At 37.4% G+C, this 25,461-nt stretch overlaps 2 protein-coding genes across 6 annotated transcripts; both read right to left on the reverse strand.

Moving 5' to 3' along the window:
• Nucleotides 1-496: 496 nt before the first annotated feature.
• Nucleotides 497-5,399, reverse strand: LOC306883420 (glyoxalase domain-containing protein 5-like). Its single transcript, XM_079438664.1, has 4 exons — nucleotides 5,190-5,399; nucleotides 2,116-2,268; nucleotides 1,878-2,033; nucleotides 497-709 (listed from the first exon to the last, which is right to left on the reverse strand). Exons 1-4 carry the CDS (start codon nucleotides 5,241-5,243, stop codon nucleotides 587-589), a joined length of 486 nt encoding a protein of 161 aa, XP_079294790.1. The 5' UTR covers nucleotides 5,244-5,399; the 3' UTR covers nucleotides 497-586.
• A 3,253-nt stretch (nucleotides 5,400-8,652) lies between these two features.
• Nucleotides 8,653-19,605, reverse strand: LOC306883421 (E3 ubiquitin-protein ligase RLIM-like). Of its 5 annotated transcripts, none has more exons than XM_079438668.1 (5): nucleotides 18,929-19,066; nucleotides 17,953-18,146; nucleotides 14,061-14,205; nucleotides 12,346-12,450; nucleotides 8,659-12,241 (listed from the first exon to the last, which is right to left on the reverse strand). In XM_079438668.1, the coding sequence occupies exons 3-5, from the start codon at nucleotides 14,077-14,079 to the stop codon at nucleotides 10,602-10,604; spliced, it is 1,764 nt and encodes a 587-aa protein (XP_079294794.1). In that variant the 5' UTR covers nucleotides 14,080-14,205; nucleotides 17,953-18,146; nucleotides 18,929-19,066; the 3' UTR covers nucleotides 8,659-10,601. The 5 variants fall into 5 exon arrangements, with proteins under 5 accessions (XP_079294791.1, XP_079294794.1, XP_079294795.1 ...); XM_079438669.1 differs by lacking the exon at nucleotides 18,929-19,066 and adding an exon at nucleotides 18,336-18,388; XM_079438665.1 differs by lacking the exon at nucleotides 14,061-14,205 and having other exon boundaries at nucleotides 8,653-12,241; nucleotides 18,929-19,067.
• Nucleotides 19,606-25,461: the final 5,856 nt, after the last annotated feature.

Below are 25,461 nucleotides of genomic sequence, written 5' to 3' on the forward strand. Positions count from 1 at the left end.
TATGCAGGGCCGGCGCCAAGGCGCCCAAACGAGTTACTGTTGCTGAACTCGATCGATTTTGAAAGCGAAAGTACCGATAAAACAGCGCACGCTTTAGCGAGCGTCAGCAACTGCACGAGATCACAGATTGCAGCTTTCTGCAGATTTCTCTTTTGAATTACATCGATAATACTTGCTGTTTTTAGTAATTTACTTGACATCATATTTTAAATTGAAAATATATACATTTAAACAAATTCTACTACATTACATGATCAGTGACAGACAGAACGGGTAAAATGGTTTTGGGTAAAAGCGCTTCTTAAGTGAATCTTAATGGCTTCAAATGAATTTACCCCACAGCATATTTACCATTTAAAACCATGCATTTCAGCATGAGAGGATTTGTGCTTGGACCACATGCTTTGATATTGCGGCAGCCACATTAAAGTTATACAAATAAGGGAATGTTAGCACATCTGAAAAAAGCACAAGTGAAAATAACCATGGTGTTTTTCCCATTATTATTTATTACATGTAAAATCATCATTAGGAAGGCATCTGAGTACATCTTCATCTTAAGGCAATGATGCAGCGCCCCTGCTGTCTACTGCTGGTAATTGGAGACTTCAATCAAGTTGTGGTCAGGGTCACGGAAGTAGAGGGATCTGATGGGCCCCACAGCGCCCGTCCTGTCCACGGGGCCCTCCTCTATCGTCACTCCACACGCCTGCAACACAGCAGCAGCAGCATACCATCACCTGCATGCTTCAGGGTTTATCTGTGAACCGTGCAGAACTCAACGGAGAGAGCTTTTTAAATATCAATTATTTAGTGTAAATTGAAGTAGGGAACAGGATGAAATATAATTTGAATTGAAATTAAAGGAATTTGAAATTAATTAACTGCTGTACTGTATGTCTATAGTTTTAATTACACATTTTATTTTCACTATACAAAACATGCAGGGTATTTTAGTTTGGTGACATTAGTAATGTTTGAAAATGTTATCTATAGAAATATGTTTTCAAATTTAACTTTACTTTATTTAACAATTCGCTTTGCCACCTGATTTTGATTGGCAGAGTTCAAAACCAGGAAAGACCATTTGAAAATAAACAACTGCTCCGATATATATATATATATATATATGTAAAAAATTGCTGTAAAAATATACAAAATGTGTCTCAAATGTAAGCTCATCTTCCTACATTTGCAGACTATTTGTATATGTCTGCTTTATAATAAATTATTATTATTATTTTTAATTGAACTACACTGTTTCCATACTTATAATCAACAACTCTTTATACAATTTTTATATAATACAATTTTTAATTGTATTATATTGCTCACAGTAGTTTATTCCTTCTTTAAAGATGCCGAGTACACTCCGTCTTGTATCTTTGTCTTTGTGATTCACCTCGGAGCTGATTGGTTTGATTTATGGCTTTGAAGTAGCTGCCAATATTGCATCTCAAATGTAAGTTAGTCAATATGAAATTCTTGTTTATAGAACTGATAGAACTGCATGCCATTTTACTGAATTCCAACATGCCGGTGATAAGCATGTTGATTTAACTATGAAGCATGCAGGAAGAACTTTTAAAACAATTACCTTAAAATCAGAGATTTACGTGGTGGACATTCTGTGGTACTGTATGGCAAAATTAATAAATAAGCATAAATAATAAAAAATTAATAGCTGTTATTTTATTTGTTCAATTTGCAAAAATTGTATTGGGCTAATCAATTTATCTGTTGCGTGAATTTGTTTTTAATTGCAATTTCATTCCAATGCAACATCCTGCGGCCAATTCAAAACAATTTCCCTCTCATGAACGGAAAGGTTCATACCAATTCTGTCAAAACTCTGTGAACAAAGCAGAATAAGTCACCTTGAGGTGGGCAGCGACGGTTGTCAGAGGGGTTTTGGTAATGAGGCACAGGTCAGCAGATCCTGGTGTGGGGGTTTTGGCTTTGGGCTCAAACTCCTCCCCAGCCTGATGCAGGTTGAGCTTTTGCTCTCCAAAACTCAGAGCTTTGCGGTCGCCCTGAAGTGACAGGATTGCTTAGACTCTGCTGCCACCGTGTGGTATTGTTTGCAGTGTGTTTTTGTATTGAGTGACATTCTACCTTAAAAGTGACAACCTCCATCCCCAAAACCTTGGAGTAAAAATGCGTGGTTCTGTTCAGGTCTCGAACCGTGAGCACCAGGTGATCCAGATGACTGATGTCAACGGGACAGGAACTTTTGAACCGGACTGATGAGAGTCCACCCAGAACTGACTGAGGGAGAAAAACACATCATCCACATGAGCAAAGAGCTAAAATAGCTCAAATCTAAATTATGCAAGCAAAGATGTATTTGTGATGAACATACAAAGAAACAAAATGAAGTACCCACAAATTACGTAATCGAGTCGGCCTTCCTATTTTATTTTATGTGAACCACATATTATATGCAATGCCTATAATCAACTTCTTAAAATCAATGTACAGTATCTCACAGAAGTGAGTACACCCCTCACATTTTTGTAAATATTTTATTATATCTTTTCATGTGACAACACTGAAGAAATTACTTTTCTTTTTTTTTTTTTCAATGTAAAGTAGTGAGTGTACAGCTTGTATAACAGTGTAAATTTGCTGTCCCCTCAAAATAACTCAACACACAGCCATTAATGTCTAAACCGCTGGATACAAAAGTGAGTACACCCCTAAGTGAAAATGTCCAAGTTGGGCCCAAAGTGTCAATATTTTGTGTGGCCACCATTATTTTCCAGCACTGCCTTAACCCTCTTGGGCATGGAGTTCACCAGAGCTTCACAGGTTGCCACTGGAGTCCTCTTCCACTCCTCCAGGGTGACATCACGGAGCTGGTGGATGTTAGAGACCTTGTGTTCCTCCACCTTCCATTTGAGGATGCCCCACAGATGCTCAATAGGGTTTAGGTCTGGAGACATGCTTGACAGCTTCTTTAGCAAGGCAGTGGTCGTCTTGGAGGTGTGTTTGGGGTCGTTATCATGTTGGAATACTACCCTGCGGCCTAGTCTCTGCTTCAGTATGTCACAGTACATGTTGGCGTTCATGGTTCCCTCAATGAACTGTAGCTCCCCAGTGCCGGCAGCACTCATGCAGCCCCAGACCATGACACTCCCACCACCATGCTTGACTGTAGGCAAGACACACTTATCTTTGCTCACCTGGTTGCCGCCTCACACGCTTGACACCATCTGAACCAAATAAGTTTATCTTGGTCTCATCAGACCACAGGACATGGTTCCAGTAATCCATGTCCTTAATCTGCTTGTCTTCAGCAAACTGTTTGCGGGCTTTCTTGTGCATCGTCTTTGGAAGAGGCTTCCTTCTGGGACGACAGCCATGCAGACCAATTTGATGCCGTGTGCGGCGTATGGTCTGAGCACTGACAGGCTGACCCCCCACCCCTTCAACCTCTGCAGCAATGCTGGCAGCACTCTCACGTCTATTTCCCAAACACAACCTCTGGATATGACGCTGATCACGTGCACCCAACTTCTTTGGTTGACCATGGCGAGGCCTGTTCTGAGTGGAACCTGTCCTGTTAAACCGCTGTATGGTCTTGGCCACCGTGCTGCAGCTCAGTTTCAGGGTCTTGGCAATCTTCTTATAGCCTACGCCATCTTTATGTAGAGCAACAATTCTTTTTTTCAGATCCTCAGAGAGTTCTTTGCCATGAGGTGCCATGTTGAACTTCCAGTGACCAGTATGAGAGAGTGAGAGCGATAACACCAAATTTAACACACCTGCTCCCCATTCACACCTGAGACCTTGTAACACTAACGAGCCACATGGCACCGGGGAGAGAAAATGGCTAATTTGGCCCAATTTGGACATTTTCACTTAGGGGTGTACTCACATTTGTGGGCAGCGGTTTAGACATTAATGGCTGTGTGTTGAGTTATTTTGAGGGGACAGCAAATTTACACTGTTATACAAGCTGTACACTCACTACTTTACATTGTAGCAAAGTGTCATTTCTTCAGAGTTGTCACATGAAAAGATATAATAAAATATTTACAAAAATGTGAGGGGTGTACTTACTTCTGTGAAATACTGTATGTTCTTCATAGTTTTTTTATTATTATTAATTTATTATAATGCTCACAATGGTTTATGCAATTGTAGTCTTGCATATTTGTCTTTTTGTCCAATTTCAAAATAGTTTTTTGCTTTTTACTCAAAAATTCTGATTCTTACACTACCATTCAAAAGTAAGATATTTTTAAGATACTTTTATTCAGCAAGGATGCATTGAATTGATCAAAAGTGAAAGTAAAGATATTTATAATGCTATTTATATTTATATTGAAATGTCTACTCACACATCAAGTTTTCCACAAAAATAATAAGTGTTTTCAATACTGATAATAATAAGAAAGATTATTTGGATCATGTGACACTGAAGACTGGAGTATTGATGCTGAATATACAGCTTTGAACACAGAAATAAATTATATTTATATATATATATCATGGAAAACTGTTAAATTGTAATAATATTTCACAATATTACTGTTTTGCTGTATTTTTTATTTAAAAATGCATTCTTGGTAAACATAAGAGTAAACATCAAAAACATAAAAATATCTGAATTATTCCAAACTTCTGACTGGTGGTGTGTCTAACTATCCGTCTTAAAGAATTCTCTTAATCCGTTAAGATATAAGGAAAACTGTGTGCAACACTGCCAATCACATTTTCCAGGAAATTAAATTACATCAATATTTATCTCACGAATATTAACAACTCCAATGTCTCTTCTCTTCCAATCCACACAGACACTTCTGGCTTCTTGATTATAATATCTGAAGCATGCATTTTCTGTAAAGCTGCTTTGAAATGATTCACATCGTCAAAAGTGCTTTACAAATAAATGTGAACCGAACTGAAACAGTAGAGTCTAACAGACGCCTGACTTTGAGCCAATCAGTGGCCGAGCGTCAAGTTCCCTAATTAATATTCATGAGCCAAGCCTTCATCATAGTAAGATTCATAAATTCGCTTCCAGGAAATATCTCTCACATTTTTAAAGTAATGAAACGCTATTAACCTGCAAGTAGTAACTTCATACAATCCCTTTCTAAAATATGTTTTCTCATGCACTACGTTAGAGCTTTCTATCAGAAGCTACTTATCAAACTAGAGAGCGAGAGAGACTTTGTTACCTTGCCATAGGTGGAGTAAGATCGGAGAAAAGTGCTGCATACGCGTAGAGCCATGTTCTCACCTGTGCTAACCTGTCTGAGCTCACAAGATCACAGACACCAGTCTAACTGGAGAATAAGCGCGAGTCACCTGCCGTAATCACTCTATTACACACACCATCCAGAGCCACGAATACACACAATCAACTATTAGAAAGCATGCACTGATATGGGCGGCGCTTAGCGGCCTGGAAGATGACTGTCTAAATTATATCTTGCTTAAACTCTATGTATTTTTAATTCACAGTCTGTCAAAGTTTATCGTTGTCGTTAGACTACTGTATATTATTATTTTTTTATTTTATTTTTTTTTAAATGCTTTATTTGAACATTCAGTTTACAATGTAAAATAATAAACTAAGAACACAACAATAATTATTACAAATAACAAAAATATTACAATAATGAAAGAACACACTTCAACAATATCAACGCACAAAACAAAAAACAGTTAGATAGTGATGTAAATAAAATAAAAGAAACAAAAATAAGACAAAAGAGAAAGACAGAGGGCATTACTTAAAAGAAAAGATATCTAAACATTTAGTAAGGAAAAGAGTTTGTATGTCTTGCAAATCATACATGTTCTGAGTGCTTTTGGGTTAAGAGAGGAAGAAATTGTAATCAAATAATGTTTTATCTCTTGTAAGAATACCAAAAAAAATGGTTTACACTTTGAAAACTTACATTTGTGAATATAAAATCTACATAGGAAAATAATTAAATTTATTATAAAGCAGGCATTTGAATCCGCTTCAAAAAAGCCAAAAATAACAGTTTTGGGATTCATAGAGAAATTTTGCAAAATATTGCTTGAGATAAACCAACTATGTCTCCAAAGTTGCAAAGTGTAACTGCACGACCAAAACAAATGAAGAATAGTTTCAGTGTCATTCTGACAGAAAGAGCAATTAGTGTCAAAATCAAAATTGAATTTTTTTTAAAAGAAATTTTTGACTGGGTAAATATTATGAATTAATTTAAAGGCTATTTCTTTTACTTTGTTTGTGAGGAGAAATCTTTGTTGCACGGACCATATATTTTTCCAATCTAAATTATCAAAAAGACCATTCCAATATGAGATTGCAGGAGGGGCAGAAATAATGTTCTCAAGGAATAGAACTCTCACTTTATAATTTCTTCCTTTTTTTTCAGTGAAACATGTCTCACCAATAGGAGTGTTGACAGGTTCAAGGAAAGATAATGAACCCAACGAGAGAGTGTTATTTTTGAAAAGCATGAGTATGCCAGATGGAATAGCATCCATAACTGTGGCAAACTCTTTGGGAGTTACAGGTATATTATATTCTGAAAGAAATTCTGCATACCTAAAAAGTAGACCTTCGTTATTAAAAAGCTGTCTAACATGAAATATGCCATTACTAAACCAATGATTATAAAACAAAGATTTATTTTTAAATAAAATACTCCTATTGTTCCATATGTAACACCGATGAGGAGAAAAATTGTGTTTGTATATGAGAGTCCATGCCAAAAGAACTTGTTGATGAAAGTTAGATAGCTTGACAGGGAGTTTATAAATATCATAATTACACATTATAGCAAACTCTGCACCACCAATTTTCGAGAAGACAAGCTGAGGAAAAATATTCCAAATAGAAGAGGGATTTTTAAGGAATCGATTAAGCCAATTTATTTTAATTGTGTTATTTAGTAAACTAAAATCAATGAAGTTTAAGCCACCGTTTTTTTGAGAATTCAGTATCACTGACTTTTTCAAATAATGGGGTTTGTTTTTCCATAAAAATTTAACTAAGATTCCATCAATAATTTTACACGTGTGCTAATCAATGTACAGTGACTGAGCAGCATAAGTAAGGCGAGACAAACCTTCTGCTTTAACAAGCAAACCTCTGCCTTTCAAAGAAAGGTCTCTCTGCAGCCAGCAGTTCAGGCGTTTCATTGTTTTTATAATAATTGGGTCCAGATTAGCAGAGCATCTAGAGTTATCTTTTGTTATTTGTATACCCAAATATGTAACACAGTTTTTAACAGCAATGCCACAAATTTAAGAGAACATACTGTTTTTTTATCGGAAGTAGTTCACATTTATTAAGATTTAGATGTAGGCCAGAGGCTTTAGAAAAGAGATGAAGAGTACGTAAGGCTGCTGGTATTTGCAGAGAGTCTTCTAAAACAGAGCAGTATCATCCGCTAACTGATTAATAATTATCTCTGTATTGCCAATATTGATGCCTTTTAGATGGCTTGCTTTGATGTGTAAACTAAGAAATTGTGTCGCAATTAAGAAAAGATAGGGAGATACTGGACATCCCTGTCTAACACCACGGTTTAAGAAGAATCTGGGAGAGGTACCGTTACTCAATTTAATGGAGCTACTACTGTTTATACAGCATTTTGACCATATTACAGAAGGAGTCACCAAAACCAATTCTATTTAGTGCTTGAAATAAAAACTCATGTTCTAATGTGTACTACTGTAAACGATCGTACTGCTACGAAGTAGCATATTGACGCTGTTGTCGCGTGGAATCTGTTACTTTTCTCAGCGCTGGTCTCGATGAACCAATCACATTTATTTTTTTTTACAAGTGGCTGCAGGACATTGTGATTAATTTATGTAAAGTGAGGATATATATAAAAAAAAACTGACATATACCCGAAAACTCTTCATACAGTGGACTACCAGTAAAACTGATAAAAAATTTGGAGCAAAAATGATTCAGACACTTTGACCTGAGCATGTTTTGCTGAAGTGTTTTTTCTTCTATTGCTCATGCGACCTTTTTCCACCACAGACTGAACAAAATGAAGCAGTGCTTGGTAACTGGTCGACATAAATTGGTTTTATCTAATTGTGTTCTTAACTTTAACTGCTGACAGCTATTCAACCGAATTCATTACATACCTTTCTATCAAAGTTACACGACTTTATCAAGATTAATTTGTTCTGACAGTTTAACTCTGAATTCTTGTCATATTTTATTACTATTTTCTAAACTATAGCAAATAAACTGTGATAATGTGAGAAATGTTGAAGGTGTCTGAATAAGTTTTGGTTCGACTGTATATAGATATTTAATATTTCCATCAACACTTGTGGACTTGGTTAGCTTCTCATTACAAGGGCCTGAATACATACAGTGATGTCAGATTTGAAAATATGGTCTGGAAAAGTGGTATTTAGGACAATAAACTGTGTGAGTTGAACACCGATGATCAAATATCACATCCACTGATAATGTAGTCCAGTTAGTTCATGTTCCATGGCATCTAGTGTCAATGGACCTTATCCTCATCAAAGTTTCATGATCTAAATATATAATATTGTTCATCAGTTTCCATAAAACTACGCATTAAGATTAATGCAACAGTTACTTATTTTTGAGCAGTCTTAGATCATTGTGATTAAATAAGAGTCATGTGCAGATATTGTCATTTTGAACAGATGATTTAGTTCAATGAACAAATCATCGTAGCTTTATGTTTACCATATCCATAAAAAAAAGTGTTCTATCAAAAAGTGTTAAAATGGGATCAAGGAAAAACCGCATCAAGGTACTTATATTAGTGTCTGCAAAAATTAAAAACAGTAGTACTGGAAAAAAAAAATACAAATAATGAGTGAAATCACATCAAAACCAAAATATGCAACTTGTTTGTTTTTTCAAAACAAACAAATCGCAGTCACGTTGCTGTACATGTTTTTTTTTTATTGTAATATACAAATAACATTATGGCTTGATGAAGCCAGAACAGACTGATCAATATTTAGTAGATGTCTCTCATCCGAGCAGAAAGTGTGCGACGTCTGTGTGCAGTAGCACTGGTGCGATATAAGCAAATGTCTCCGAATATATAATGCTGAACATTTGTGGAAATCCAATATTATTGGTAAATACAAACCTTGAACCAGAACGTGCAGAACCAATAAAAACCTTTCACAGCATATTATTTAGTATGTATTGCTAAACTAGACCGGCTGATAGAAGGGCTGTGTGATTCACTGTAAGCTCCTCTCTTCCACAGCAGCACTAAACATGATGGCAAGGCCACAGAGAAACGGTCAAGAGAGGAAATCATTTTATTCATTTTAAACACAGCAAACTGGAAGCTAGTCAAAGATGACTCAAAATATAAGCTATAAATATGCTGACAAAATTAAGAAATTCTATCGAGTAACTCGCTCTTATAATACATGACCTCTGAACATAAGAATATGCATTTTTAACAATGGTTGGCTTGCTTATGATTCATGAAATATTGACGCAACTCATGGTGGAGAACATTATGCTTAGGGTTAGTATCCCAAGTCAACACAGAAACAATATAGACAGATATTTCATCTATTGTTTCTAAATAACACTGCTTTTGTTTTTCTAGCATGGGACTAAAGGACCTTAGCTACCATATGAACCAACCATTATATAATGAGAAAAATAATTTCCTCCTCAGAGTAAGATAAACGATGCTATTCTCAATGTACAGAACTGTTAGAAAAACTTCCATTTAAGTCTTCATTTTAAATGTTAATATTTACAGACTACAACATACAAGTCAATATGTCAAAATGTCCTTTACATTTTCCTTATTAGCATTGCACGACATTGCCTATACGGAGCCAAGTTTTAAGATAACTGAAGTAGATTTGAGTCAACTGATGCATCATCGTCATTTGGGAAGATGGGCAGAAATACAACCTGATGGGTCCACGTAGCATATTTACAGCCTTTCGTGTTTGTAACCGTAAAAAGTGTCTGGCCAAATGTTTTTCAAAACCAGTATTACTGAACGTCTTCAGAAGCCAAATCAAAGTCTATTCTATACAAGATGACGAATTCACTCAGAAATACTGTGAAATGTACTATTTATCTGTATTTAGTCGTTTATGATAACGGTGCAACTGGTACATCACACACTATGCTTTCATACCAACACAACCAACACTGTATGAAACCAAAATCATGTTAGATGCAGCAAATTACACTTTTCTTGATCTTTAATGCTATTCTTGACGCTCAAATAATTCATTTTTATTAAAACGCAAAGATTGTTATAATCTGATATGGACTCAAATCTCTCTTTTAGTATGAAAGTGTATGTACCACTCTACATTGCCCCTCAACCTATAATTTTGCTGAATTATGATGTTCAGTACAAGCAAATGATCAGGGCTCCATCTTGCACCAATATTTATTCCATTGTAAGATGCGTCAAAATACACTAATGTGTAAATTGGGGGAAACCAGCAAATCTGATAACATTTATTGATGGCTTCATATAGGATGTATGGGAAAAAAAAAAATCTCAATACGAGTTCTCACATGACTAGGTAATAAATGTAAAGGGAAGGGAGGAATTAATGTCGAAGTGCCACAAAACCAACTTTGGCTAGACGACACTCTCTCGGTTGGTGGAAACCAGAACCGCTCTGCGGCAAATAGGGCAGGTTGAGTTCTCTGAGAGCCAGCGGTCGATACAGTGCACATGGTATTCGTGAGAGCAGGGCAACTTCCGTAATTTGTTGCCTTCGGCGTACTCCGTGATGCAGACGCTGCAGGTTTTGAGCGCATCGCTCTCGCCGAAGTTTCGCATGGACAGGTTGTCGATCTGCTCTTTGGTGAGACCTCTGGGCTGGTCGTCATCTTCCTCGTTGAGCAAGAAGAAGTGCGCGAGTCGCAGAAAGGGCAGAGATCCAGTTTCATCCAAGCTAATGGGCGCCCGCTGTCTACCTCTGTTCTCCCGAGGGCTATTAGCACCGGACGCTCCACCCTCCACTTCCCTCTCCTCTGTCCGTGCCTCTAAACTACCCTGGTCAGAGCCTCCATTCCCAGGAAGGTAGGCGTCCGCTTCACCTGCAGCGGCTCCGGTGGAAGCATCAGGGATAACAAGTCCATCACTGAGTTCTGCAGCTGGGCTGTCTTCACGGTTCGCGTCTGGATAGTCTGAGTCCATAAAGTAGCTAAGTTCACCGAAGCCAGTCATGATCTGACGAATCATAGACTGAAGAGCAAAAGAAGTGGCTTCCCCGAGCCCAGTGTCTGAGATCCTGCGAATTGGAATGCGGATAGTGCTGACGTATGTTCTCACTCCTGCCCGCTCCGAACGGGAGAAGGTCCGACGGAAACCTCCGCGCTCAGTCTCATACAGTAAAGTGTTGTTGGAGGTCTGCGAACGAGACCTGGTACGGTTAGCGATGCTGTCTCTCTGGCGATACTCTCCGGGACGCACCCTGCGTACCTGCAAATCCAGCATTATAGTTGGAGGACGACGACCCGAGGCTCCTGCTTCTCCAGCAGTTGCCTCCCTCTCCTGAGGTGCTACGGGTAACTCGGGAGCTGCTTCCAATTCTTGAGTTTCCGTTTCTACTGTGCTCTGCCTAGACAGGAACAACTGTCGAGTCCGCGAGCTTCCCTCGACCTGGGGCTCTGGAAGGACCTCAGGACTGCGAGAAGGCAGGCCGTGCTGGGTAGGCGGAAGTACATCCAATCTTTCGAGGTTGACCGGCGAGCGACCTCTTGCAGTGCGAGCCCTTGTCCGTCGCTGCTCTGGGCTTCTACTGCGAGCCCTAATTTGACCCCTACGTGGTTGCTCTACTGGGGGCAAAGTCGGGGGAGCTGGAGTTGGCGGAGTTGGTGGATCTGGCGCAATAACTTCCGTGTTTTGGGTCGGTGTGCTAGGAACTGGAAGCTCTGGCTCTACTATAACCGCCAGCTCATCCACCACTGGTTCCTCAACCACCTCTGCAGTCTCCATAAGACTCTCCGGCTCAGACACAGGGCCATCTGGTCTTTCCTGGCCCCCTTCCAGCCTTTCTGTCTGCGTTTGCTGCTCAGCTATGTTGCGATTGACATTGATCTCCAAGCTGAAACGGAAATCACCGCTGTTGGGATTGGTTTGGCTCACGGCCCGCCACGATTGGTTACCCCGGTATCCGCTCCTTGTTGTATTCCCTGTCTGTCGTACGGTGTTGAGCCAGTCAAGAAGGGTCTCCCCACTGGGGTTTTCCTCAGTGCCCTCCATTTCTGTTGCTGAGAATGACAAGAAAATTAAGAAATTATTGAAATGGCAGAATTACAGGGAAAGTCATCTGGTTGATATGGATTCTGTATAAACAGAAAAACAGTTGAATTACCAGCAGGTTCTTCCCTTCTCTCCTCAGTGGAGCCATTGCTGGGCGACTCAGGGCCATCCTTGACCTGCCGAAGGCGGCTTAACAGTTCATCTGCCGTAATTTCACCTGACCAAGAAACGAATGGGTTAGTATTGAGATGCCAGAGAAAGAGTGGGGATTTTGCAGAAAAGAAAAGTCAACCTGACCGATCCAATGCACTGATCACTGTGATCAAATCCGAACAATTACATGCATGTAAATTTTCAATGGTTCTCCAGTTCGACCTTCTCTTAAAGACTCCATGAAATCAGAATTCTAATGCTTTTAGTTAGAGGGCATCTAAAATTCAGTTCTTCTAAAAGATATAATCAACAAAATTAACTTATAGAAGCCAAGCACACTTAAAATTTACAGTCTTGTTCTTCAGAGATAAAAGTCCAAAAACTGATGCACTGAGGGGAAATTCCAAATGCTCACCCAATACAATGCTCTCTAGAATCATTTCCCTTTAATAGCACCTACCTCTGACTAGCAACATCAACTTAAAAATCATAGTTTACTGGTGTGACAAGTCTATAACAAAGTTGCAGTCAAACTCGCTGTTTCAAGAAGAAATGTCAACACAGTAAAGATAAATTAGCTTGTCAACCAATGGTGGCCGATAGGGTGAAATGTGAATGAAAGCAACAAGACTCAAATTCTTTTATTGATAATTGCATGGCTGGCACAACAAAACATCCTGATTAATGAGATATGGTTAAAAATGTAACCTTTTTACACATAAAACAAATAAAATGTAGTAAACTGTTGAATGTCCATGTTGATACACAATGAAACAGGTTGGAAACAGTAGATATGTATAATAACAAAATGTTTAATATGGTAAGTAAAAAATTAATTAATAAAAGCAATAGTAGTGTTCTGAAGAACGTGTTAAGATTACTGAACAAAATCAAAATGGAAAAACGCAAAAGTATTACATTACATCATACAGCTTAACTATGAGTATTGCAAGAACACATTTCAATAAATATGAGCTATCTAAATGTTTCTGGATATTCATAAGCTGATATTTCATACTCTACATTTCTAAGCCAACATTTGTATTTGCATATTTGAGGTGTCACTCTCATTGACTGGATGAACTGTGTGCTGCTTCTCTTTACAAACCTCTCTAGATTATTTATATTGCAACAATGATACAGTAATATTACGAGTGACGAAAAGGGTGAAAAATTGAAGCGCTTTCTTTATGAAGAGAAATATTAGAAACAAGATCCAGATGTAATACAGTGAAATAATTATATGGTAAATAAATAGATATTGTTGTTTTTACATTTTGAGTGCGGAATAAAAAGAAAAACCCAAGAACCCACAAAATTATACTTTATTGGTTCAGTCCATAAAAAGTGACATGGTTATTTGCAGCAATATTTTGTGGCTTAAGTGATCCGATCACAGTCCATTCATAATGTGTTTGGGTGCATTTACATCTGCCAATTAAAATGTGGTCAAGTGAGATTTAACGTTAATGCTAAGTGTAAAAAGGTGCAAAGTGTTTAACCGTTTACAAAATCAAGACGTTTCAAATGACATGACACATGCTGTTTTTGATACACCATATCCAAGGTGCTTTTCAAACTTTCTGAAGTCTAGTCATTATGCAGCAGCTGTCCAGAAAGACTCCTCATTAAACAGCAACAGAACAGGACAGTACTGAAAACCTCCGGACTTACCAGGACAAGAAATGTTCATTCAATGCCATCTCCTGGCAGGGCGCACGGCTAAAGGACGCTCCAAAATAACATTCCTTCCCACTGTCCTGGGACATTAAAGGATTGGGTGTCTTCATAAGTTTGCGTTATGTTTGTTTAATTGTTTCTGAGGACAGAAACAAAAGGCAAACCATTCAAATAAAATGCAAACCTAAATTGGAAAATGTTTGCTTACAAAAATAACCTAAATTGGAATCGAAAGACCCATGGTTTCACAATTTCTGAATCAAAACAAAGGGATGAACTTGCTCTTCTGCCAAAAATATTTGACCGAAATAGCAGTTTAAGAAATACATCTCATGCACACAAAGTGGAAAAGATTGTGGTAACAAAATAGTCTCAGCATTCAAATTCTGTCAATTTTATGATGAAATTAAAATAATTGTTTTTATGCTGTTTAATGGGCGACAGATTGCTGTAGTGGCATGCGAAATGATCATCTCTTCCAGTTTTCTACTAGTTATAACACAAAATAAACGAACATCAGGCGTTGAAAAATACAGTACAACTTACTGAAATGTATCATGTCTCATGTAATCACTCATCAGCTAAATTAATAAAAACACGTCACGTAAATTTACACATACCTTAATAAAGCCATTCAATTTCCATAGCTTCTAAAATGTCTAGAGGAGCATTTTGCTAAATATAATAATTAGGCTATATAATATAGTGTATATGTATATGTGCATGTATGTTTGAATAGATCCGTCATGAAAATCTGTTTTATGACAGCCACCATTTGAATGTTTATATTTAACAACAAATTAGAGAAATATAATCTCATTATCATTAAAAAGTTGATAAAAAAACTGGCGTATGTGCAATGTTGGCATGGGACGATAACCGGTTTCGAGGTATACCGTGGTTTGGAAAAGTCACGTTTCAAAACCAATTCCTTTTTCCATTATACAGTTTCTGCGGTATGCACAGTTTTTTTAGCCTACGTGTTGTCAAAGACGGAAAGTGCAGGACTCCCTCAGTTGTGTACAGAAGAGCGTAACGAGTTACACGACCCCTTGTCCTCCGGCTGGTGTGAGCAGTCAGTGAGAGTCACCTGTGTGTATGATGATAGCCGAAGGCGGTGAATCCCTGGAACTTTTTCCCCCGTCGAAAAAGACGAAGTCTGCCGTATGGGAACTCTTCCGGTAACGTACACTAATCACAACGATGTTCCGTACAGATGACGTTTTAGCACCGATCGCTAAATAAATACTTCCAGGTTGTACATAAACTGTATTGGCCCGAATATAAGACGACCCTGATTATAAGACAACCCCCCTTCGTCCAGATGTACCTTTTGGAAAAAGGCTTTTTGAAAGCCAAATCTTGTTTGTTTGTTTTTTCTCTGTAAAATATTTTTCTTAAATTATTTTCATATTGCATATTTTTTCCTATTTTAATTCTTGTTTTGAAAGCATGGTAAATACTGGTAAAATGTAACAATGATATTTAAAAATATACACTTTTTGATATGCCATAAAAATAACAGGTAGCCCATCTGAATTATATAACATTTAGGCTATCCATCTCATACAGTAGTAGCCTACCAAAATGTTATTAACAGTAGAAGTGAAATCTTACTGTAGTCTTCAAATCTGGGTACTGTTTTATGTTTAAAATCACTTACAGAGGAAGTTTGGTCCCATCAGGCTAACATGACAGCCACGACTCATGCCGCTGTAAGCAGTTTCTTTTCTTTAGTTTTCACTCGCAATCTTTACAAGTTAACACACATTACATTACATATTTCATGGCACACTTGTTTTATGCGTGTTTGGCGCCATCTATTGTTGTGGGTGTATTATTAACATGTCAAGACCCTGAATATAAGACAACCGCATTTTTTGTGTTTCCAAGAAAAAAAACATTGTCTTATATTCCCACCCGCCGTTTGTTTCAGTGCTAAAATAAATACCATTTGGCTTGCTAAGTTAGCAAGCCACTAGTTTCCTCCCTCACGTTACTTCACAGAGCGGGGAATAGCAGACGGAAGTACTTATTTCTGCGATTTAGTACAATAATTAAATTGTATCACATCTATACTTTTAAGCTTCCTGCCATTGTTTACATCTGTTCACGACATTTAAAAAACTAAATTTGCTTGTACGGAGAGAGACTGTGTGTGTGTGTGTAACACACTCCCGCTCTCTCTCTCCTTAGGTGTATGTGCACACATCCTAGTACCTCACCGCTCCAAACTTAATCCGGGAAAGGTGAACATTCCTGCATCATAACTTGGACTGAAAGATGAATGTGTAGAAAGTGAGCGCGTCTCCAAAAACCTTGTTGAGCTGCAGGTTTAATGACTGCTGCTTTGTTTTTATTTTATTTTTTTTACAGAAATTATGTTTTGATTATGTTTTTGATTATTGAGCTGCAGGTTTAGGCTCACATTAAGTGACTGCATTTTTTATTACAGAAAAGAAAGCTGCAATTCAATTATTTATTTTAATTATTTAGCTTGACATGTTTACTGTTCCAAAATATTCTATGTTTCTTAAAATAAAATGTATTGTGTTCAGTGGAAAAAGTTGTTGCTTTTTACCCAGACATTTAAAAATAATATTTTAGAGCTGTAACCGCAATATTTTTATCTAAGGTTAACATACCGTGAGAATCTCATACCGGCCCATGCCTAGTGCAATGTTTGAAAACAACTGTATGCAACAAATTAGATTAATTCATTGATTAAAGTCCGCGTGAACCAGAAGTTGCTGCCAACAGTATGGTGATGAATTTCCAACTGAAATGGAATAATGAATAGAGAACAGGGTTTGATTTTAACACTCCTCCTCTCCATCTCTCAATCATAGCTAACAAACTAATGGTTGTTTATGCATATTCTGCCCAAGCCGTGAAACTGACATCAGAGAAGAAATGCCATTCCAGAGCGGAAGCAAATGATCAGATTTTGATTAAAGGTTACCAAGACAAACTATTTTTTTTCAGTGGATTAATTTGCACAGATTAATTGTTCACTTTAAGACTAACAATGTGCACTAACAAATTAAATATTGTATATTTTAATTTCCTGAGGACTTTATGTTCAGTTTTGGCTACTGAAGTCGTTTCAGTAAACAATTAATTCAGGTGCATCTCTAGCTGTGATTGGTCTTGAATCACGTGTGTAAAATCACTGGTTCTCATCGCCGGCATCAAACCAGGTGTGGTGATGCATTATGAACGTCTACACGTGAATAGGATGAGTTACAGTGGAAGGGTAGATCTGTGTATAGCGACTTTTGTACAATAAATGTGTTGTAGACTTGTAACGGCACACACCGTGGACTGAGCTGTAAGGACTACTTCTGTGGATCTTTTTTTGTCATTTTAGGAGTCGTAGTCTCTTTCATTGTTATGGAAAAGAGCAGCACAGATATTCTGTGAAATCTCTCTTATCTTTCACGACAGAGAAAGAAATTTATCAAGCCTTGATTTGTAAGTAGAATTGTTTTTGTCTGTCGAGTTAATTCATCTTTCAGTTACCCTAATGGGATATTTAGAGCTACATAGTGAAAGAAAACCTAATGCCTGAAATCCAAAACATCGAGAATAAGTCTGTGATCATATAGCTGGCATCACATGTAGCTTGTATATTTGCTCTAATAAGCACGTCATATCAAGCACAGCTGTGTTACTTGATGTTGACTGAAACCCAGCAGCAACTATATACTTCAGCTTCAACCAAGTATAATTATTCATTATTCTACTGAAATCCTCATTCAATTTACAACCCAATAATACCACAAACCAAAACACTGCTCTATTACACCACAAGCAATGACCAAAATACCTCTAAAGCACATTTAGTTTTGTAATCTTGATAATGTTTAAAAAACAAAGGATTTACCAGGGGTGCCAAGCAGATTGTTGTCTCTCATGAGCCGATAGTCTTCTTCGCTGAGATTGTTGACGAACTGGTAGAAGGCCTCTTCTCTGTCCAGACGGTCCAGCTGTCTTCTGCGTTGTATTTCAGTTTGATCGCTGCTGCCCTGATCTGCATTATCCTGACCCTCCATCACTGCCACCAGCTGTCAGATCCAACTACACACAACAGCAGAAACAGCACGTTAGTGTCAATCAGACCAAACACACACAGATACACTGACCACAAACTGAACAAGACACGTATCTGTAATAAACATAGTATTTCCATTACTAGCCATATGATACCATCACTATGAAATGATAATACTGCCACACAGTTTCTGTAGGTGTGTGTTTTACTGTTACCTGGAGCCAGTGAAACCGGTTAAAAGATGAAAGCGCTCGTTGACTGGAATAATCTTTTTAAGTTATTAAAGAGTAACGTGATATTAAGAGTTGGACTGTGATCTCTCAAATCTGTTCAAATATAATTAGCTGATTGCAACTAGAGACTGAAAACAAAATGGCATCAACGAGCTAAACAGGCTAAAGCTCAGGAATTTCAAGGAAGGCAACCTTTACGTGTGTCCTTGATGCTACATATAATTAACACAGTAAATTAATTCCTAATGTAAGTCAGAGCATAAATGTGCTGCTAAAACATCAATGAAACATTTCCAATATTACATTAACGGTGCATTTCGCAATGTGTGACGACAAACCTCTCGCAGACATGAACTGAGGAAAGGGGTAAAGCTAATGCTAACTGTAGCATGAGCACAAACCGGGTTTAAGCTCGCTCGCACAGCCCAAGAGAAACAGCGGTCTTGTTCATGCTAAGCTAAGGCGAAGCTAACGCTAGCACGGCTATGAGATCAAAACAGCCAGCAGTCCGCGAGCTCTCCGTCTCGACGATCTTAACAACTGACCCACGAAATGAGAAAAACGCGGAAGAATACCTTAATAAACGTGTCGAAGCCTTATCTAGTCACGGTTCCGTATCTGCCTCGTAGATGTTTGTAAATTATAATCTTGACAGCTATTCAGGAGTTCATTTTCTCAAGCGTCTCTTCAGCGTCGAATCTACTTCCGGTGTGCGGAACTGCGCGGAACGGTAATACAAATTAAAAGTCTTAACAGTCGCTTTTAACAGGTGAGATGTGACAGGCTTTACATAGAATATTGGTACATTTAAATTGTTACATGTTTAGATCCCCGTAAAAGATATTCAGCTGAAAGTATTCTTACACCTTAAATATTATACAACCATTTTTTCCCAAAATGACAATATATACACAATTTTACGTGCGCACATTGATAACGGTAATTAATAGTTTGTTTCAAAATAGACAGAGATTAACTTTTATTATGAAATTTTAACAGAGACACCGGAAGAACCAAAAGCGGCTTGTTTGTCTATTACCAAAGGGTGAATGAAAATCAATTCAATTGACTCGTATTAACATATTTTGTGAATTCATTATTACTATTAATCAAGTGTTTGTTATAAAAATCCAGTACCTGATTATCAGATGTCATAGATCCTTCCAAAAGTCATAATGACTTGATGACAATGTTCAAAGTCCACATGTGAAACACAATCTTTAATTTACCAACAAAGAGAAATACAAACACAATCAACTGTTATTTGCAAGAAGCAAACATTTACATTTAAAAATTATTAGCAGCGACTTAATACATTTCAGAATTCTAGAAAACCAAACATAGCATACAACAATATTCAAATCTGTCAAAGATGCTGTTATACAAACACCTGGGGCCTGTACCATGATGGTGGCTGAACAAACTCAGGGTTACAGGATTCATTTTGACTTGACAAAACCAAAGCAGTCCAATCCGGTGTTATGGATCAACTGGGGATCGTGTTAACTGGGGGTGTGCGCGTGCACGCTAAAATGTTTACCTGGATTTCCAGCAGATGTTAGACGGCGACAGATTCGTCACTGAGATATTCTACGGATCATAGACTAAAAAACGTTTTTCACCAGTTGTATACATTGGCATCAAGCATAATAAAGCGTTTTGATTCCGCGATGTCCGTACCTGTGTATGTCCCGCGGTTTTTGGGAAGTTTACCATGCTCCGGAGTCACGCTCACAACCACGCCCACTTTAACATGGGACATTAGTTTCAATGGATGATCAAACTCTACTACGAACTGAAATACAAATGGAAGTATTTTCTTTTCAATATTACTGGATCACATTGTGTCTGTAGTGTGTTGTCATGTGTTATAATGAACAGATATGGGCCTAGATTAAGTTAAAATTAGCAGTAGACCTAAAACAAACATGAATTGCAAAGTCAATATTTTTTTTTTATTGACAAGCCTGTTCATTGAGTTTACGATTGTTCTTAATCAAATTATTTCTTTTCTGAGTGATTATATAGAGAGGGGGGAGGGGTGTGAAGAAAAAAACAGAGATAAGCTACTTTGGCTTGAGTTTGTGTGATTTTGCTCTGCTGATTTTATTATCTTAGATCTCTTTTACAGTCAGCTCTGGTGCCTCTGTATACTCTTCCCTGGACATAAAGTTTCATCATGGATTTGTGACTGATCAGAAATCAACATTTTGCATTGGCTTAGAACTCTTTTCAGAACAATGCTGTATTCAGTTTCTTATAGTAATATAATCAATTAAATTAACTTCATTTTATATACGTTTGTCTGTACTGTATATTATGCTCAGTTAGGTGTTTGAATATAAATGTTGTGACTCTGTTTCATTGAACGTGTAGAGAACACTTTGTCTAAAGTTAATTCTAAGTTCACGACTCCTGCTTTTCATTTTACATACAGGCCTGGTCTCTTGCCAGACTATGCTTGTGTTTCCGACCGTAGAGAAAACATGTTATGAGCAGAGCAGGATTCAAGCCAACTCTTTAATACTGTATGTGTGATGAACACAGGAAGGCATTTTTCCACAATATGTGTGAGCGATATGTCACATGTATGGAATGTTTACATTTTTAAGGTGACAAAGTGATTGACAGGCGTCTAATAAAAGTGAGCCATGCTGTAGGATCTTTCTTACTGCCTCATATCTTATTTTTCTATTTTCCATACTGTCTTTTTTATGAAAGTCCTGTGACAATCACTCAACAGCCACAACTTTTTCATGACTGACAGGCAGAGCATGATACTCTGAGGATGAATAATTACATATATGGCTAATATTGCAAAAGACAGTATACATCACTAACCTCATAATCATTTGGCATCGTACACAAATATGATACCTCTCTCCCAAACATTATTTAGAATAGGAAAACCAATATTTACTTTATTGCAGACTTCTTGAACTAAAAATATGACAAAGAAGTCTGTCAGTTTCATAAATAATGAGTGTGGGCCTCTTTATATATATATATATATATATAGATAATTTTGAATTATGCCAGTTATCTTCATTTCAGTGGTAAGAACCTCACTAACATTTGGATTCAGCCTTTCTGAAGATTTTAGATGACACTAACACCTGTGAAGAGATAACAACCCCTGCAAAAAAACTTATGATCCCAACTCCGAATCAACATGCAAAACTGCTAAATTATCCTTATATTGCAATCATTATGATCACAATCATTGCCTAAACATGTTTGTGCTTAACTGAATGATGTTCACTACCCAGATCCAGCCCGTTTCCAGTCCAGATGGTGGATCAGCTCCTAGAGAAGACCACGACATCTCTGAATGTCAGTGGAGACCAGGACAAGATGTGCCCTACAGACAGATCCCCTGCGAAGACCTCTTCACCTCGACAGTCATCAGCACAACTAAACTGAGCACTGAATCAACGATGAACTGACTTTAACTGAGAAACTGACTGTTTACTATTGTCCTCATATTAGAGCTGCTTTAGCTGAATTGAACTTTCTTTGCATTGACACACTATTTCAGTATTTAACACTGTTAAGCTCCTTTGACACGATATGTATTGTATAAAGTGCTATATAAATAAAGGTGACCTCACTTGACTTGACAGACCTCTATTATAAAACTGTACATTTCTGCAATATGGACATTACATCAACAGTCATTTCTGACAGCAGATTTCTCTTCATAGTAAAAAAAAAGAAAAAGCATTTTATGTAAAGATGCTTTAAGCTATGTATTATTAAAAGTGGGGTGGTGATGGCGCAGTGGATAAGACACAAGCCTTTGGTGTGAGAGACCCGGGTTCGAATCCACTGTGAGACACCAATGTGTCCCTGAGCAAGACACTTAACCCCTAGTTGCTCCAGAGGCGTGCGACCTCTGACATATATAGCAATTGTAAGTCGCTTTGGATAAAAGCGCCAGCTAAATGAATAAATGTAAAAGTGTGTGTGTGTTTGCCTCAACACCTAACTATGTATATACGTTTGTTGAACATTCCCTATTCAGCATAATTCACTGCATTTTATCTGTCACTAATTCGAAATTATATGCATAATGCAAAACTATAGCTTGTTTATCGCTCATTCTTTAGCAATATAAAAAGAAAGAAAATGAAATGCTTGACATTCTTTTGACCACAGCAATATTGATGCTCGAATTCATTTACACAAATTAAGTAATATTTTTGAACAACTGCCTACACACGCGTTGCAAAGAAACAAAGTAACACCTTATTTAATGAATGTACAATTGTCATTAGAATATATATATATACACTGTATATATATATATTGAAACGAATTTAAGATAGCCTAAACAAATTAATCTGGGCGTGGTCTGAGACGTGACCTGAAAACGCATTAAGACTTCCCTTAAACCGCGTCAGATACATTTGAACATGGACAGGGGAACATAATACAATAATACAAAGTCCATACATAAGTCCAATAATACAAAACATTCACAAATAATGTGGAAAGCTTTGAAATCTGTTCCGTTGAAAATTCCCTGTGACGAATCTGTGGAGGTCCAACGTCTGCTGGAAACTCAGGTAAAACTATTAGCGTGCACGCGCATGTCCCCAGTTAACACGATCCCCAGTTGATCCATAACACCGGCTTTGTTGGTACCATGAAGCTGATCGTCAGAGTTAATGGAGCGCATGCACATGAAAGTGTGACATCATTAATGAATAGCCAATCACATGCCTTGAAACTGTGATTCACTTCTCTTGAGAGTCAGTGCGATTCACTACCAAAGATTAAAAGATTGAACAATATAATATAATATAAAATAATTATATAAATAATTACACAAATAATCATCTCTAAAAATCAGACGATATTATCTAAAATGTTTTACTACAGTATGTAGCGTCCTTTAATTTGGAGTAAGAGAAACTGGGGGAGTGGCTTTATTGCATCAGAGATGTGTCACTTTGCTTGAAGCTGATTGGTCAAATTTTGGTTTGAGCTCTCTAAACCAGAGCGTAAGCTGCCCCGGAGCAGGTTAGCTTTGGAGCATAAGTTACTATGGTGATGAACACTGTTAAAAGCCAAGCCACTTTCATGGTACCTAAAACCCACAGTTGGCGCAAACTAAACCGAAACTTACCTGGCTAGCGAGCTAAACCGGCTTCATGGTACAGGCCCCTGTCTGATCTAGCTGGTGTCCAGATGCACACTGATGTTGTGCTCGACTGATGGGTCTGGTGCGATCACAGGCCTCATTTATAAAGTGTGCATATGCTTAAATCCACACCAGCGCTCATATTTTTAAAAACTGTCTTTGTCATGGAAAAGAGCATCACGTCAGGGTCTTAGCAGACATAGGCTACTCACTTTTTCTTGTCGGAGTACTGCATGTTTTTGGAAATGTAAACTCACTGTTCTAAAGGATTTGGACGATGACTGGTGATCTTTTATATGTTAATGACATTAATTAGGGGTCGTTTACAAGGCAGAGAGCTGAAACCATTCAGTTGCGTGCAAGTTCAAGTTCATTTGCAATTCATAGATTTCACATCTGAAAGAGAAGTGTATGTGCATTTTCTGTGCGTATACATTCAATCTATGAATCACGCATATGTGAGAGATGATCGTAAGATTAAATTAGGATGGTTTCTGTGCAGCATTTTATAAATGAGACCCCACATGTTTTGACTATAATAGGTCGATTTGGCAGTTCTTGGTTGAATGTCTGAAAAGCAAGCAGAAAGAACATTGGGATTGTGAGATTGTCTGATTAGATGAGCCGTGTGCCTGTATGTACAGTGGGCCCAATAAAGATATTCAAAAGAGGAAGGGGCCAAGTACTGAACCTTGTGGTACTCCAGTAGTTAGATCTTGGTAGACACCTCTTACATCTAAGAAATGTTGAAAGATCAATGAAGCAGGGCCAATGCTACATTTCACAGGGCACATCTCCTGGCTCAATGAATAGTCTCTCAAACACAGAGGTTGCTTTCATCACAGGGCCTGTTAAAGTCTGCTTGGTTGTCATGCAGGTTAGCAGGTTATTCTGTAAAATAAAAGCTTCGAGCAATAATATCACAATATCAAAAAATAAATAAAAAATCCAATATCTATGATTTGTTTCTCATGTACCTGTAGTAGGTGTTTGTAAGAGGTGGTATCATACTTATGTTTTTTTTTTGTCCACTTTTCATGCCATTAAATTTTAGATTAAACACTACTTCATCCACTCCACTTCCAGCATTAATTTAATTTGATAATGCTGTATGCACTATAAATTCTGAGTAATCATGATCAGGAAGTACAAGGTTTTTTTTTTTTTTTTTACTTTGTATGAATTTTATATAGAAAGAAAATAAGAGAAACAGTAGCTCTTGAAAAAAAGGGAGGTGCTTTACCCACAAATCCTAAACCTGCTTTTCAATCCCTGTCCTGGTTATTTCTTATTTCATACACTCTCTTATCCTAAAACTGAACGCAGAAGTCTCGGATCAACCATGTTCCAAACCTGCATGCATTTCTTTGTTCCGTGTAACACAAAAGACGATATTTTCCATACAGTGAAAGACAGTGGGGTCCAAAGATTCTAGAAACTGCACTGTTAAAAATTTGAGTGTGAAATTACATTATATTCCAGATTAATAATTGCATTACTTTCACAGTAATTTTACAGTGATGGGTTTACGTTGTAAGTGTTTTTAATACAACAAGTAAGTTTTTATTTGCTGAATGTTACATTGTTGTGTTTTGTATGTCGAGTATTATTGAGTCACATCTTTCAATGACGTATTTCAGCAGTTGATCCATCCACAAACTGTTATGAATATGAAATAAGTTGTTGACTAATCTTCATGCTTAATGCTAAAATAAAATCTTCATGTTCATGCTAAGATTTTACCTATTTCAAATGTTTCCATTTGACACTTCTGACATGACTAGATATAATTTTTTAATATGAATGTACAAGGTCCAAGCAAACAAATGGGATCACCAATCACCATTATGGTGACTTCAAAACAATTACAGTAGTAAACAAGCAAATTTCTGACAGTGGCACTGTTAAAGACAACTTTGTAATATGAATTCACAGTAAAACAAGAGCAGTACATTATGGTGA

Source organism: Barbus barbus, assembly GCF_936440315.1.
Source record: "Barbus barbus genome assembly, chromosome: 17".
Classification (NCBI taxonomy): Eukaryota; Metazoa; Chordata; class Actinopteri; order Cypriniformes; family Cyprinidae; genus Barbus; species Barbus barbus.